We start from the raw sequence: 16,021 nt of genomic DNA, 5'->3' as shown, positions 1-16,021 counted from the left end.
AAATAAATTAAAATAAATTTTCAATTTTATATCTACATAAACACATCATAGAAGGATTAAATAAAAAAATCAATAATCAAAGGAAAAAAAAGGTCAAAATAAAAAAAAGATTGATTATTATTGTAATTCACAATGCTAATGGATATAGAAAACCGGGTTCTCCTCACATCTTTTAGTTTTATATTTAAGTAATTAATACTTAATACTTAATTAGGTATATTTTTAAAGGAAGGTTAAGCATAGAAAATCAGATTTTATAAACACAAACAACATTTTAATTTAAATGAAATTATCTTCTTTTCTTTTATTATTAATGAGTGATAACATTATACTTTAACCGTTCCATGAATTTGGATTTAAGATTTTGTATCCAATTCTGACTGTTTAAATTTCTTAAGCAAAATCCGTATTTATTTCGGCTAATTAATTGTTATTTATCCATTATCGCCCTTATCTTTAATTGTCCAAAGAATGGTGGAAGGACGGAGATGCGGTATTGTTTGTGCACAAGTGATTTTAATCTTAAATTAATTTTATTTTCTTGCACTAATAAAATAAAATAAGAAAGAAGTTTAAAGAAAGGGAAAGGAGAAGGGAGGGCTGCCCATTAGCCATAAAAATTGTATTCTCCCTTTATTTTTATTTTATTTTTTCTTCTGGATAAGATTTATATTTTAGACATATTAACAATTTATGGTGTCGTGTCTAAGTAAAATCCTAATTTAAGAACATTTATTATACTAATGATGCAAAGGGAATTGTTAATGATGGTTAGTGAAGAAGCGGTGCATTAAGGATGAAAGACATGAAAAAAAAGGTAAGGTGGTCCGTCCTCCTCCTCCCTCCTAGTCATAACCTCACCAACCACCGCTTCAACAACCACTCCTTTTATATATATATATATATATATATATATATATATATATATGGCAGGAGGGAGCAAATTGGAAGCAGCCTGCCAGCAGCAATTGCTGTTGAATTTAGTTTTTTTTTTCTTGCTTGAAATTCCAGTGAAGAGTAGATATTTTGTCTTAAAAACAAGTGGGCATACGCCAATATGCTGGCAACCCAGCCGGTGGTTGTGGTTCGTTAAGGTTCTATTCCCTTGTTTGATTTTTCGGCGCGGACCTAACTCCATGATAGACAAGATTTGAGGTGGCAGCGGTTGCTTTTTCTTGATCTTGCCTGCTGCTCAATTAACTAAAGTGAAAATTCTTTAGTATTTGATGAGTTGTAATTGAGGGTTGCTCCTTTCTACCTTCTTTTCCAAGCAAGACACTTCTTCTAAACTGGTTTTGTGTGGTTTGAATCGCTAGAGTTCTGCTCTCCCCAGAGACCACATGTTTTGGAGTAGCTTGTTAGGTAGACAACTCCAAAATCACACACCAATTGATTTAATCACTCAATAAGATTCTCTCAGCAATTTCTAGTCAAATTCAACAAATCTATAGAAGAAACAAGACGATAAATCATGATTTGGTATGCTTGAAAACCTGTTATTTGTCAAGTCAAATTTGGGCATCCGTATCTAATCTCCAACATAATGTAGCCTCTCTTAATTTACCATTATTTTAATCTGCCACACATCCAAACGCAAGAACAAAGAGCATCCTTTCCCAGCTAAGACCACCCATTTGTCCATTCCCTTGCATAAAAATAAAAATTATGGAGGCTTGAGACACCAAAAAGCCATTGACCTTGTGGTGTAACAATACTACAAGATTTATGCGTCATGATCAGTACGCTCCATCTACGTTAATTTTTATCATGGCTCCATCTAAAGGTTGGGGAGACTACATCCCAGGATTGAAGCAGACACATAGTGCTTTCAAGCCAGCTCATCTAAAGCAAAGACAATTCATCTTGCACCAAGTTGAGACCCGTGGCACATGATGTTAAAATTGAGGAGACAATCCTTCTTTGTAGATCTTTAAACTCCAATGCTAGCTTCACATCCCAGCTTGCATCATCACTGCAAGGATGGCATAAAACCTTCCATTAAAATTTTAAACGTAAATAGTTTGTTTCATAGCAGACATGTTCTAAGCTATTTGATGAATAGAGAATTCGTTACCTGTTGACAAGATCTGTGTCGCCAAGATTTTCCATCATGCTACTGAAGGTTGACTGGAGATCTTTGAGAACTTCTATTTCATTCTCCAGGTTTGATATCTCCTAATTTTACAATTACAAAGAAACAGATATCAAAGTCAAGCAGGGTTAAAGAAAAATATATTCGAAGTTAAGCCAATTTAGGAAATGTGCATAGAAATTACAATGGTCTTGGTGTGTGGTGCAGGACTCCGAGCTCCACGTAGATAATCCAATAATGGAGATGGCAAGCCATAATAGAATATATTATGGTTGTTTGAGAGCCAAGTTCCCCTCACCATGTGAGAAGTCCAGCTCGACATTGGGCAACCCTCAATACAATCAGCATTGCCAACATCAATATCTGCACATGTTTGTGAGTGAGTACTGACTCTAAAAGTTCATAGAAGGAAACAATAACCCTGAATGATAGAACCTCAGATTCCTGAGCATTGGTTACAATTTTTCCTTTGTAGGGTGTTTGGGGCAAAGAAGATTACCCAATGGAATTACATCACAGGGATTGTCTCCTTGAGGCATGAAACCATAGAATGTAATTAGATGTGAACTAGAGAAGTTTCCATAGCTAAGGCAGCATTGCTCTCCAAAACAACAAGGCCGTGTGAGTGGGAATTTCAGTGTATTTGTTGCAGAATCTACTTTACCATAGTGAACGATGTGTGGGTAGAGCTGCAAAGAAAGGTTTCAGAACATGAACAAGAAGCATGCTTCTCCAAAATGGTGTAAAGGTATGATAAGAAAGTCAAGAATAGTAAAACAAACAGCAAAGCACTTTGCATGTGAACAACCATGCAATTAACCCCAGAAGCCCAACACAGGAGTAAAATGATCATAACTACGGACTATCAGCTTTTTGGGAAGCACAAAATTGAGAATTCGACAAAAGTATATCCTAGCATAAATGAATTAGATCATGGTATCAATTTTCAAGTTAACAAAATCAACAAAGAGATCAGCATAAGGGTGGCAGAATATATAGTAGTTGCTCCAGTCCAGGCATGTTATTCAGAAGCAAATTCCAATACCTTTGGGAGCCTTAAGTTTAGTCTAAACTAGATAGATATAAAAATACACAGCTAAGCACAAAAAAATGGTGAAACCAGGAAGGAATGGTATACCGAATGGTTAAGAAAGCCTGCAATAGGAATCAAGCAAGTCCTCAGTTTTCCATCAACAAACATAACTTTCATGCTATTAGAGTACCACAGTTCACAAGCCCATAAGAACTGCTCCCATGTGTAGAGCTCTGGCAAAAATACATCGGGATAATTTTTGCACAGTGGAGGAACCAGCTCATCATATTGAACTCGCAAGTGCTGTGAAAATTGGAGGTAACAAATAAACCAGATTAAGGTGTTATTTCTTAAATTCCAAAAACATATACTGCTGCACATGTAAAATCAGCGAGAACCATTGCTTTGATGAAATCCTAATGGAAAAAAGCAGAAATTTTATTTCAATATTCATATTCATGTTTTCCCATCTATATGCATATAAAAAAGTGAAACATAAAATATTTTGAACATTTTATGATGCTATAATTAATGTCTTGGAAAGAGTGTAAGGCACAGCCTGCTTCTGATATACAGCAATTATCCCTTAGTCGCATAACAGTTCAATGATTTGGTAAATAGAGATCCTTCGAACTCCAAAAATTCTTTTTTCTTAAGGGTTTCATTCCTTAATATAATAGCTTGTGACATTTGATGCATCAGAGATCAGCAAACTAGCATCAGATCGTGCAAAACCAGAGGTCATCTAACAGTATCAATATTCTTTGCCCACACTCTAGTGTCCCTTGTAAGAAGCAAAGTTTTAACACATAAAAACAGTATTTTGCATGCCATATTACCTCTTTTGCTTGCATTATCTCCTCTAAAAGCAAGGTTCCATCCAAAGCCATGATTGCATCAACTCCAAAGCTCAGCCCTGTATATATTCAAAAAGGAGATGAGGGAATTGAAGCCAAAGAAGCAGAATAAGCAAATTTTAGAATTAAGAAAAAGGGGTTAGTCATACTCGCTCCTGCAAGAGTGGGATACTGGGATGAGAACTCTGGAGACTGTGTTACCCTTCAGCAATTTAGCTTGAGATAGCTATTCTAATGCATCAAAGTTACATTTTCTTCATTGCAAGCTTGCAACTTCATACTTTTTTACTATTGCACTAGACAACAGCCTTGATACAATCAGACATGAATGTTTTTCCCCCAAAATAGTACACACATAATTGAAGATGAAATTAATACTTGGAGATCAACAAATCAGCTTCACTTCCAAAATGCTCAAGCGATAAGATTTTAAGATTACCCTTTGTAGAAGGATCATGAACTTGCCATCAACAAAGTTTCAATTTTAGAAACCCACCCCCTAAATTATATGATTGTTACACGCATCAGAATTTTAGCATTAACTAAAGGGGACAAATGCATCTCAAAGCAATAACTAAAGATTAGTATCTTATTTCAAGTTAGTTGCTTGCAAGTTGACAAAGTATCATTGACAAAGTGTAGCAGATCAAAGGGGAATACCAGTCTTGAATTCCTCTGGCAGAGTGTCAAAGTAAATCTTGAATTTTGAAGAACAGTTGTGCCTCTCCTTCATGCTCCATAGTAACAGCATGGTCTCAGAGGTAATCCCATCAATCTTTTCCAATATATGATACTGCAAGCAAACTAAATAGTAAACCTTACTACAGAGCATTGTGGTGATATTTAAGATTTTAGGTTCGGTCAAATTCAACTGTTCTACATCCCTTTCAAGTATCGTTTACATTTCAAATAAAATATGGGAGAGCAGGCATGATAAAGCTCATGTTTGGACTCATCACCAAGGACATATCCATGGCTTTTATTGTTGATCAAGTTTTGTGTTGAGCACGTAGCAAAAGCTCTCTTATGCCATATGACAACTCAACTTTTCAGCTAATTGGTCCAGCAATCATACATAAGGTAAGGCGTTCTTATCTTAACTTTTTTACATGTGTTAAGGTTTTAAAACAAATTCTCCGTTGGATTTCTTATGGGTGGGGTGTTCTTTATAACACACACACATGCACGCACACATGTTCTATCATTTACCTTCATATAGCTTTACTATCAATAACAATTTGTAGTTTAGATAACAGGCAATTATTCGCATCAGATGATATATATTGACAGCTTTAGATGTCAGCATTATAGAGACTTACTCTAGTTCTATACAAATGCTCCCATTATCAGTAAACATCAATGAAACAAGTACTCCTTACAAATTGGAGGTATTTATTTATGTTCACGGATGATGAAACATACCATGTCAGATTTGTGCACATGCTCCTCAGAAATAATAATAGACACAGGAATCTCCAAAGCAATGTCTCCAACTTTAAGGTCTTTTGTTGCTATGGCTCCTCTGCCAGCTCCTTCAACACCTTTAGGAAGTATAAAGTAGGAAAAACACAATATGTTAAGGAGTAGATTTCATTTCTCTTCTAAACATAATTACCTCTTTACCCCTTCTATCAGTTTCAATTCAACTTTAGATCCATACAAATGGTAGACATCCCAAGGAAAAAAAAAACCCTCTTATATGCATTTTTTGTTGGATGTGAAGTCTTAAACTAATATTGGAACTTACATGCTATCTTCAAGCTTGTTTTTACACCATTGCTCTCCCCCCATTTTTCTAAACATTTTTCTTTGTCACAACTGCAGCTTCTATCAATTCTACTCTCCACTTTGTTCTTGTCTGTGAATTCCTGGATCCTTTTAAGAACTTCATCTTGCAAGGTTTGCAAGAAGTTCACTTCCTTCTGTCTTTCATAGGAGGAGTAGCTGTTAATAAGTGAAAGGACCGAATTGAGAGCCTCCACCTCATTCCTGGGGCTCCAATATTCAAATGATGAACAGTCGTTGACCTTGCCAAAATAAAGTTCTACCTGTATTACAGAGGAGCACCCATTTCTCCATCATTATTTGCTTCATGAATTACACTTCAACCTATGCTATGTGATTTGCGCCATTCTCATATAACAGTGAATAAACAAGCAAAATATATTGAAACTAAAGGCTTCAATATGCTAAAGGTGAATGCATATGAAGACCAACCTGCCAAATTGCCTGGCAGTCAATCTGCCCAGCTGTGGAACAAGGTAAATACCGACTTAACAAAAAGAAACTCCAATTTAGCTGCTTCTTAAGTCCTAACATCTATCTAACATAGAGATAGAGAGAGAAAGGAAGTCTAGAGGTCATCTCAGTTTACCTCGTCTAAATGTATAATTCTTGCAATCTGAAGTATTCTTTCCAAGATGGTTGCAATTGCATCAGGACATGAAGATCTATGAAACTGCACTTGTTCCCTGATATCAAAACCCATACTACGTAGTAAATTCTGTCAAACAACAAGCAACATTATCAAAACAAAGGTAAGAAATTAGCATCTCAATCACATGTCTCTCTTATTAGGACCTTGAAAAGTGTGATTGAATCAAAATACTAAGTAGACAATAAGATTAACTGACATTGGAAAGCAGCATCCCCAGAGAAAATATTAAATTTGGGTGCTTGTCACTTTCTCCAAGTAAAAATTAGACAATGTGAGTCTTTCCTAAAAAAAAGGGACTCAAGCTACAGTTCCATCTATCATACTCCAGTTGGAAATGGCGCCAGTTAATTCATATTATATAACTTTGGTTACATGCATTTTCTTCTCTATGCATCCCATCCAAATATAACTTAAAAAAAGTAGTATTCAAAAGAATTAAGACCATTTGTTTTATTTCTCACCTTCTTTTTATCAAAAAAAGGGGCATTTTGAGAGAGCTCAAGAACTATTTCACATCCATCACTTGTCTTGATGATCTTATTAGATGAACATGGCTGCAACAGAAACGGGAGACCAGGAATGAGAATTTATTTTTCACAGGAGATAAAATAAATAAAATCAGGAAAAGAACACAGAGCAATAAAAAAGGTTAAAATGATTCAATGCTATAATACGACTAATCTGAAAGTAAGAATATATGCACAAGCCCTTAAAAAATCCGTTTCCTGTTCCTTTAGGAACTCCCACCATCCCAGTTGAAATTATGTGCCTTATATAATGTGGTGAAAAGCCCATAACCAAAAACCAAAAAAATAAAAGAAAAAAAACGCAAAAAACCCAGGATAAGAAAAGAAAAAAGATAACCAGAAAAGAACACACACGCATATACATCACAAACTAAACCCTTTTTAGATAACCAGATTATCACATAAAGCTTGTTAGGAAGACCTGTTATAGATAACTACAAGACGTAAAACATAGACCTATTCAAGAACAATCACTTAGAAAACTGAGCTAGCAAAGAGTGACAGTAATACTCGTCAGTTTGGTTAGGGAAAACAGTAAAATCACTAAATATCAGATTATTCAAAAGAAAATGAAGAGAACACTACAGTGTAAGAAAAGGCTTGGGTTTACCTTATTATTATTATTATTATCCATTGATGAACTCAAGATGAAGCAGGAGCCCAGACCGAGCAGAGATGGTCGTGAGGAAGGGAAAGGTCAAGACAGGTTTCGCTTTGCAGGGTTTAGATTTTGGGTAAACTATACTATAGTCTCTGTAGATTCCACCATGTTACACTTCAGCCCCTATAATTTAAGAGCTTCTGATACTAACCATAAAGCAAGCGCGATTGCCCTCGTAAGTCGTACCTGGTGCACCAGTCATCATCTCGCATCGGAGAGGTAAATAAAACTCTTATATTACATGTGTGATAGTTTTTTTTAAGTAGGTTGATTATTTAAATTTATGAAATTTACATTTTGGCATGAGATTTACCATTAATAATGGATTGATGAACCAGATTGGAATGGATGGCTGGCGTTATTTATAAAAACAAGCTCTCCGGGTGTTTTTAAAAACCCTCCGATCGATGACTGACTCAAGGCAAGGTTTTGGTTAAGGAAGGAAGAATGGACGCGGGTCAAGGCTTGAGGGGTGCAAATTTTTTTTCATTCCAATACAAGAAACTGCAGTTTTAAGAGATTATCAACTAGATGAGTCCGTGATAACGTGTCTCCTAAATGCAGCAGAGAACTCGATTATCTGTTCATCATGTGTTTTCTAATTATCTGTTCATCAATGCTGCGTACAATGGTTTTTGTTTATTAATCGGTTGATTGAAGACGGTAAGTGGATGCGCCATGGCAATAGGCTCAGCTCATCATCGAGGATTTGAAAGAGGTAGGCCTCCTCGGTGCAACTCAAACCAGTTCATATATCATTTCACTGTCCCACAATGAAGATCCTTAGGAGCCAAGGATCCCATCGTCCCAGCCTTTTCAGGTTCACATCCTTCATATAAGGCATAAATTCATATACAAGCAACACTACCCTTCTCAACACACCATCCTAGTAAAATCATCAGATTATTGAGCCTAAAGTATGCTGCAGATAATCATCAATTTCAATACATTTTAGAGATCCAAATGTAGAAAGAAAGAGCACAAATATTATGACTAGTGTGAAATTTTAGGAAGTCAACATATTATGTCATGAAGATGTTAGGAAAACTATTAATCAATATCAATAAATAGTAAAATGCTAAGCTTTTTTTTTTTTTTTTTTTGGTCCTTAAAATTTTTCAGGATTTATTTTTATTTTTTTTAATTTTATCCTTCAACGTTGGATTTATTAGGTATTAAATTTTTATAATTTTTTTCGATTTGTTTTTTATAGATTTATCCCGATCTAATGACTCGGGTTGCGAATTTTACAGAATAACTATGTTAACTTAGATCACTTTTTTGTCATTTTTTAATTAGTTTTTTTTTCTCAATTTCATCCTCCAATATTGGATTGATCGGGAATCGGACTATATAATTGTTTTGTGATTTTCTTTCTATAAGGTTATCACGGTCTCATAACTTGGTTCAAGATTTTTATGGATTAGGTAGGTTGAATCGAGTTATTTTTTTTTATTTTTTTTTAATTGAATATATATATTTTTTTTAATTTCATCCTTCAATATTGGGTTGATTGGGAATTAGACTTTATAGCTTTTTTTCGATTTAGTTTTTATGGAGTTATCTTGATCTCCTGACTTAGGTTTAACAGGCTAACCAAGGTAGACTCAGATCATTTTTTTTCCTTTTTAATTTAATCATTCAACATTGAATTAATTGAGAATTGAGATTTATTTATTTTTTATTTTTTTATAAGGTTATCTTGGTCTTATGACCTTGATCGCAGGTTAGGCTGGTTGACTCGGGTTTTTTGTTTTTTTTTTTAGTTGAACTTTTTTAAACTTCATCTTTCAATATTTAGTTGATTGAAATTAGATTTCATATTTTTTTTAGTTTGTATTCTATGAGATTATCCTGGTCTCATGACTCGAGTCACGAGTTTGGTCAGTACTTGACTAAGGTGGTTTTTTTGTGTCTTTTTTTTTAATATCATCCTTAAACATTGGGTTAATTAGATATTAAGCTTCATAATTTGTTTCGATTTGCTTTGTATGAGGTTATCTCGATCTCTTGACTTAGATTTGACAGGTTAAAACAAGTTGACTTGGCTCATTGTTTTAGTTGAATTTTATTTTTAATTTTATCCTTCATCATTGGGTTGATTGAGAATTGTGTTTAATAAAAAAAAATTATTTGCTTTCTTTAGGGTTACTAGAGTCTCGTGACCTAAGTAACGGATTTGACAAGTTAAACTGAGTTGATCTAACCAATATTTTAAAAAAGATGTCATCTGGATTTTTTTTAATGAATATCATCGTCCTGGTTGTCTTTAGACCACCAAATCAATCAGATCACATTAGGTTAATTCTCATATAGTATTTACTGAATGGTAAAACCAAATAAATTATATATGAATGGGTGATAATAATATCACTTGACTAATAACAATGACACTAAACTTAACAATGCTTATGGAGTGTCATTTTAAGTTATTAGAGGGATAAGATAAATAAATAATTTACATATGTAGAATTTAAAGTGTGGTCATCATGTTGGTAAATTTTGTATGTGAAAATGTTGTTAAATATGATGAAAGGTGTTGGAAAAGTTTTTTAAACATGGTTAATAATGAGCATCTTTGAGACCAAATTAAAAATTGAGTCCATTCATTTTTTGGGTTAAAACTTTATTGAAATTTAATCTTTAACACAAGTTCTTTAACATGGAGCATTACCACGATTAAAAAAAACTACAGGCGAATGAGAAATTGATCTTAAAGAATCCTTAGTTGACATGTTTTGATAAAACCTAAAAACCTCTAAAAGAACTATGTCCCACATAGAAAAGAAATACAACTTTTTGGTATTTATAAAGTGAGAAGTTGCAAAGTTAAAATTCAGTTTAAAAAATACCCAAGCTTTCATATAGGAGATGTCTCAAATAAAATGGACTTTAGGCTTAAACTCATGCGCAACTGGTCTGGCTTGACTCATGCTCGAGGCTAGGCCTAGGTGCAAAAGATTATTTTTTGCCAAATGAAATTTGGACTTGGGACTGGTCCATAAAGAATTAACTCTTTAACCTTTTACTTTTCAAAATTTACTATAAATAGAGGGCATGAACATTTTCCTATAAGTTTTTGCTAGATTTTTACACATTTTCCCTCATAATAGCACTATCAAAACATCAATTGATATAAATGTACATCTTGTTGACCTTTGGGTCACATATTAATATTTATATATTTTGATGATAACATTTAAACGAAAATAGACTAATAATATGCTTGGTTGAGATTAAATTTAAACAGGTTTATATGAAGATCATCAACAATTATAAAGAATTAAATAAAGAAATAAATCAACAAGTTCAAGATACAAAACGTGTGAAGATTTAATTCTTAAGGCTTCATTTTAATGCTTGTTATGTAAATCTTTATATCTTACTTGATAGCACAAATTATAATGAATTCACATTTCATACTTCATGCATAATAGGATTGATATGCATTTAGTCGCTTCACGATTCACTAGGTTTAAAACTGTTAAACCTGAATTTTAAGTTGAACCGATCAACTGTTTGACCACACCAAATGAACCAGTCAATCGCTTGTTCATTAGGGATGAAGACCGATTGGCTTGACCAATCTAAACTACTCTATCATTTTAGCTGTCAGAGGAACAATATATCTAATTGAAGAATTAGATGAATAATTTGAATATATATCATATACAAGTTATTTCAAGAGCAAAAAGAAAACTTCAAATTATTAATCTTAAATCATACTCATTTTATACATTAAAACATTTATGTTCTTGCATAAGAGTATAAATTCTTATACTCACTATATTTAAACACCCTCATACATTTTAAGTGCTATTAAGCGAGCTATAGAGATATAAGCTTCAATTGTATTATATATTCTTTGAGACAATGTTGTTACATTTCAAACAATTGTAATCCTTCAAGAGTTTAAGTGAAAAACTTTTGGTCATTAGTAAGGTATATCACCAAGATGAAAAATCTTGAAGAGGGTATTTCTTTAAGTGGTGAAAAGGGGATTGATGAGAATTCATTAAAGACATTGTAATCTTTGGCTTGGATTAGTAAATAATACAATACTCAAGACTGGTTTGGTGTTTGGGGTATGCATGTAGGCTTGTCGAATCACGTTAAAAACTGAGTTTGTGATTTCTATCCCTATATTCTTTACTTTAAGCACTTTAATTATATTGTTGGTTAATTGTGTTTAGTTAAGTTAATTGTAACATTTGTTATTATTAGTAAAACACTTAATTCACCCCTCCTTATATGTTATTGTTGCCTTAACATTAGAGCAACAATTGGTATCAGAACTTAGTTTTTATCTATATAAGTTTGCTTAAACTTTGAGTAGAATGACAACCACTAGTTTTAATATTCAAAATGAAAGATGATGATCTTTAACCTCTAGGCTACTTTTCTTTGATGTTAATGATTATACATATTGGAAAACTAGAATGATTATATATCTTCAATCTATTGATTATGATTTATGGCTATCTATTAAAAATGAACCTCACATGCCTACTAAGATTGAAAATGTATAACAGTTCCCAAAGCTAGAAGTGATTATATTGATGGTGATAAAAAGTTGTTATCTATAGATGTTAAAGCCATAAACACTTTGTATTGTCCATTGAGTAGAAGTGAACTCAATAAGATCACATCCTGCAAGAATTCTAGAGATATATGACAAACATTATAGATAACACATGAAGGAATAGATCAAGTAAAGGAATAAAATATTGACATGTTAATGCATCAATATGAGTTATTTTAAATGCTTCCAAATGAATCAGTAACTAGTATGTTTACTAGAATGACAACTTTCATTAATAATTTAGATGCTCTTGGTAGGACATATACTAATTCCAATATTGTGAGCAAAACTCTTAGATCTTTACCAAAGACTTGGGAAACAAAGGTGATAGTAATCCGATAAGCTAAGAACCTCACCAAACTTCTATTGGAAGAACTCATCAGATCAGTTATAACTCATGAAATCACCATGAAAAAGAAAGAACTAGAAAAGAAGCCAAAGAAGAATTTGGAATCCAAAACCATACACCATATTGATAGTGATGATGATGATGATGATGATGAAGTGGAGAAGGACATTGCACTTATCATAAGACAATTATGAAATTTCCTAAGAAAGAAACAAGGGAATAAAAAGTTTTCAAATTTCAAGAAGGATGAAAATAAAGAAGAATATAGCAAGGAAATACTTAGATGATATACATGCAACAAGACAAACATATAAATGTAGATTTCCCTCTCATTAAAAATAAGAAGAACAAACGTTATCACAAACGAGTAATGAAAGCAACATAGAGTGATGACTCATAGTCTAGCTCAAGTGATGATAAGAGCATGTTGCAAACATATGTTTCATGGTAATTGAAAGCGATAATGAGGTAATTTCTTCAGATGATGAATCTAACCTATCTTATAATGAATTGAATAAAGCATTTGAGACATTGTATGATGAATACAAGAAGTTAGGTTCCAAGTATAGCTTATTAAAAAAGAACCATGCATGGTTGCCTGTTGAGAAAAATATTTTAGAAAAGAAAGCATGTATTGTAGTTAATGATTATGATAAGATGAACTAACTTAAAAAGGAAAACAAGGCTTTAAAGGAAAAGGTTAAAAATTACACTAGCTAAATGCACTCAAGGTTCTAAGATCTTAGAAACCATACTTGCTAGTCAAATATGTGTTTTCAACAAAAGAGGTTTAGGCTATCAACTTAAGAAGAATAAAAAGTATTAAAAAAAATTACTTGATTAAAGCTAAACAATCATAATACCCAAACCAAATATGTAATTATTGTAAAAGCATTGGTCACTTGATTTATGCATGTCCTATGAAAAAGGACAAAGTTAGTAATATGACTTGGGTTCCAAAAAAAACCACCACTGACCACAAAGGACATAGGAAGATATGGGTATAAAAAAACCTCATCTTGATTTCGTGCGTGTAGGGATCAAGGGAATATAAGGAATGGTTCTTAGATAATTTTTGCTCAAGACATATGACCAGAGATAATTCATTGTTTTCAAGCATTGCCAAGATCAATGATGGAAAAGTCACTTTTAGAGAAGACTTAAAGAAAAGATCATTGAAGTTAGCAATATTGGAGGTAAATCCTTTCCCTCAATAAAAAAAAGGTATATCTTATAAATAGTCTAAAACATTATTTGCTAAGTACTAGTCAATTGTGTGATAAAGGCTACAAAATTATGTTGGATCATAAAAAATTTCTTAATCCTTGAAAATGTTAAAATCTTATTTGTTGGTAATAGAAAAAGAAATGCTTATAAGATTAAGATTCATACATGTATAAGGATAAAAAGTTGTCTTGTTGCTAGCATTAATGATAGTTTTCTTTGGCATAAAAGACTAAGTTATATAAGCATGGACATTCTTTCTAAACTTGTTAAAAATAAACTTGTTAAAGGACCCCTTTCATATTGCGTTCAAAAAGAAAAAGTTATGTGATGCTTGCCAAATAGGTAAATAAGTAAAAACATATTATAAGATCAAGAACCATATTTCTTCTGAAAGACTTTTAGAATTGCTACACATAGATTTATTTGGACTAACTAGAGCTAGAAAATTAAGTGGTAATAGATATGTGTTTATGATTATGGATGACTTTACAAGATATACACGGGTTTTGATTTTAAAATCAAAAGATGAAACTATTTATGAATTTGTAAATTTTTCAAAAAAACAAAAGTTGAGAATGAAAGGTTTTTCAATTATAAATATGAGCAATCATGGTGGTGAATTTATAAGTGATTTGTTTGAGATGTTTTATGAAAAAAAAAAGAATACCACCATAACTTCTTAACATCTAGAACTCCCCAACAAAATGGAGTTGTGGAAAGGAAAATGCAGTCTTCTTAAAAAATAGTAAGAAAAATATTAAATGAATTTGTTACACCTAAATGCTTTTAAGTGGAAGCCATAAACACATCTTGCTATGTTTTAAATTGTGTTTCCTTAAGTCCAGAGTTGAAAAAGACTTCTTATGAGCTTTAGAGAGGTAGAAAACCCAACATCTTGTATTTTAAGGTTTTTTGTTCAAAATATTTTATTCTTAACACCAAAGACAATTTGTATAAGTTTGATTCAAAATCCGATATTATTATTTTTCTTGGTTATTCCTCCTTTAGCAAGGCTTATAGAGATATAATAATAAAATATTTTTTCTTGAGAAATCCATGTACGTCATATTTAAGGAAACTCAAAATGATAAAATTATTGAGATTCTAGATGATATTAACGAAAGTGTTTAACATTTGAGTCTTATTGACAAAACCCCTATGAAGGCTAACAATGAAGAAATGGATAAAGACCAACTAAGCACAAACAATCACCAAGATATGGTAACTTGTTTTTTTCACAAAAAAAAGTTAAGATATTTAAACTCTCATCCTCCCGAGTTAATTATTGGTAATCCCTTTAAAGGTACTAAAATTAAAGCATCTCTTAGAAACATTAGTGAGCATTGTGTTTTTGTTTCTCATATAAAACCTAAATCCTTTCTAGAAGCCGAAAATGATGTATATTAGATTTTAGCCATGCAAGATGAGCTAAATCGATTTGAAGATGTCTGGAAACCATTTCTTAGACCTAATAATCAATCCATTATATGAACAAAATAGGTTTTTAGAAACAAAGTTGATGAGCATGGATCATAGTAAGAAACAAAGTTAGACTAGTTGTTAAAGTTTATAATCAAGAAGAAAGTATTGATTATGAAGAAACTTTGAACCTATGGCTAGACTAGAATCAATAGGAATGCTTTTAGCTTTTGCTTGTCATGCTAATTTTATTCCTTTTCAAATGGATGTTAAAAATGCATTTTTAAATAGCTATATCATAAAAGAGGTATATGTTAAGAAACCTCAAGGTTTTGAAAACTTTTATTTTCCTGATCATGTTTTCAAACTCAAAAAGGCTTTATATAGTTTAAAACAAACACCAAAAACATGGTATGATATATTAAAATCTTTTCTTATTGATAATAATTTCAACATTGGCAAATTGACACCACTCTTTTCATAAATAGAAAAAGGTAAAGATATCTTACTTATATAAATATATTGATGATATTATATTCAGTGCTACTAACAAATATCTTTGTAAAGAATTTTCAAAATGCATGCAAAACAAATTCAAAATGAGTTTGATGAGAGAATTAAACTTCTTTCTTGGGTTGCAAATTAAGCAAACAAGAGATGGTATCTTCATCAACTAAGACAAGTATATCAAGGATCTATTAAAGAGATTTGGGATGAAACATCTCAAACAAGCCAACACACCCATAAGAACATCAACCAAACTTCATATGCATGAAAATGGTAAGAACATATACATCACCAAATATCAAGATATGATTGGTTCACTATTATATTTAA

At 32.3% G+C, this 16,021-nt stretch overlaps 1 protein-coding gene across 2 annotated transcripts; it reads right to left on the bottom strand.

Annotated features, from left to right (window-relative positions):
* Nucleotides 1-1,529: 1,529 nt before the first annotated feature.
* LOC133688120 (uncharacterized) lies at nucleotides 1,530-7,714 on the bottom strand. Of its 2 annotated transcripts, none has more exons than XM_062107509.1 (12): nucleotides 7,557-7,714; nucleotides 6,881-6,973; nucleotides 6,357-6,485; nucleotides 5,730-6,030; nucleotides 5,405-5,523; nucleotides 4,643-4,775; nucleotides 3,965-4,041; nucleotides 3,231-3,428; nucleotides 2,592-2,781; nucleotides 2,277-2,455; nucleotides 2,075-2,175; nucleotides 1,530-1,992 (listed from the first exon to the last, which is right to left on the bottom strand). In XM_062107509.1, exons 1-12 carry the CDS (start codon nucleotides 7,578-7,580, stop codon nucleotides 1,950-1,952), a joined length of 1,587 nt encoding a protein of 528 aa, XP_061963493.1. In that variant the 5' UTR covers nucleotides 7,581-7,714; the 3' UTR covers nucleotides 1,530-1,949. The 2 variants fall into 2 exon arrangements, with proteins under 2 accessions (XP_061963493.1, XP_061963492.1); XM_062107508.1 differs by having other exon boundaries at nucleotides 1,530-1,972; nucleotides 7,557-7,709.
* Nucleotides 7,715-16,021: the final 8,307 nt, after the last annotated feature.

Source organism: Populus nigra, chromosome 3 (assembly GCF_951802175.1).
Source record: "Populus nigra chromosome 3, ddPopNigr1.1, whole genome shotgun sequence".
NCBI classification, from domain to species: domain Eukaryota; kingdom Viridiplantae; phylum Streptophyta; class Magnoliopsida; order Malpighiales; family Salicaceae; genus Populus; species Populus nigra.
This window is presented reverse-complemented; position numbering and strand designations above follow the sequence as displayed.

What these genes read in the sequence shown, in the direction of transcription:
- LOC133688120 (XM_062107508.1), bottom strand. Translation starts at nt 7,580, where the DNA reads ATGGATAATAATAATAATAATAAG. An exon ending in CTGTGATGTAATTCCATTGG is followed by an intron (nt 2,456 to 2,591) that starts GTAATCTTCTTT and finishes AAACATGTGCAG; the next exon opens with ATATTGATGTTGGCAATGCT. An exon ending in GACACAGATCTTGTCAACAG is followed by an intron (nt 1,973 to 2,074) that starts GTAACGAATTCT and finishes CCATCCTTGCAG; the next exon opens with TGATGATGCAAGCTGGGATG.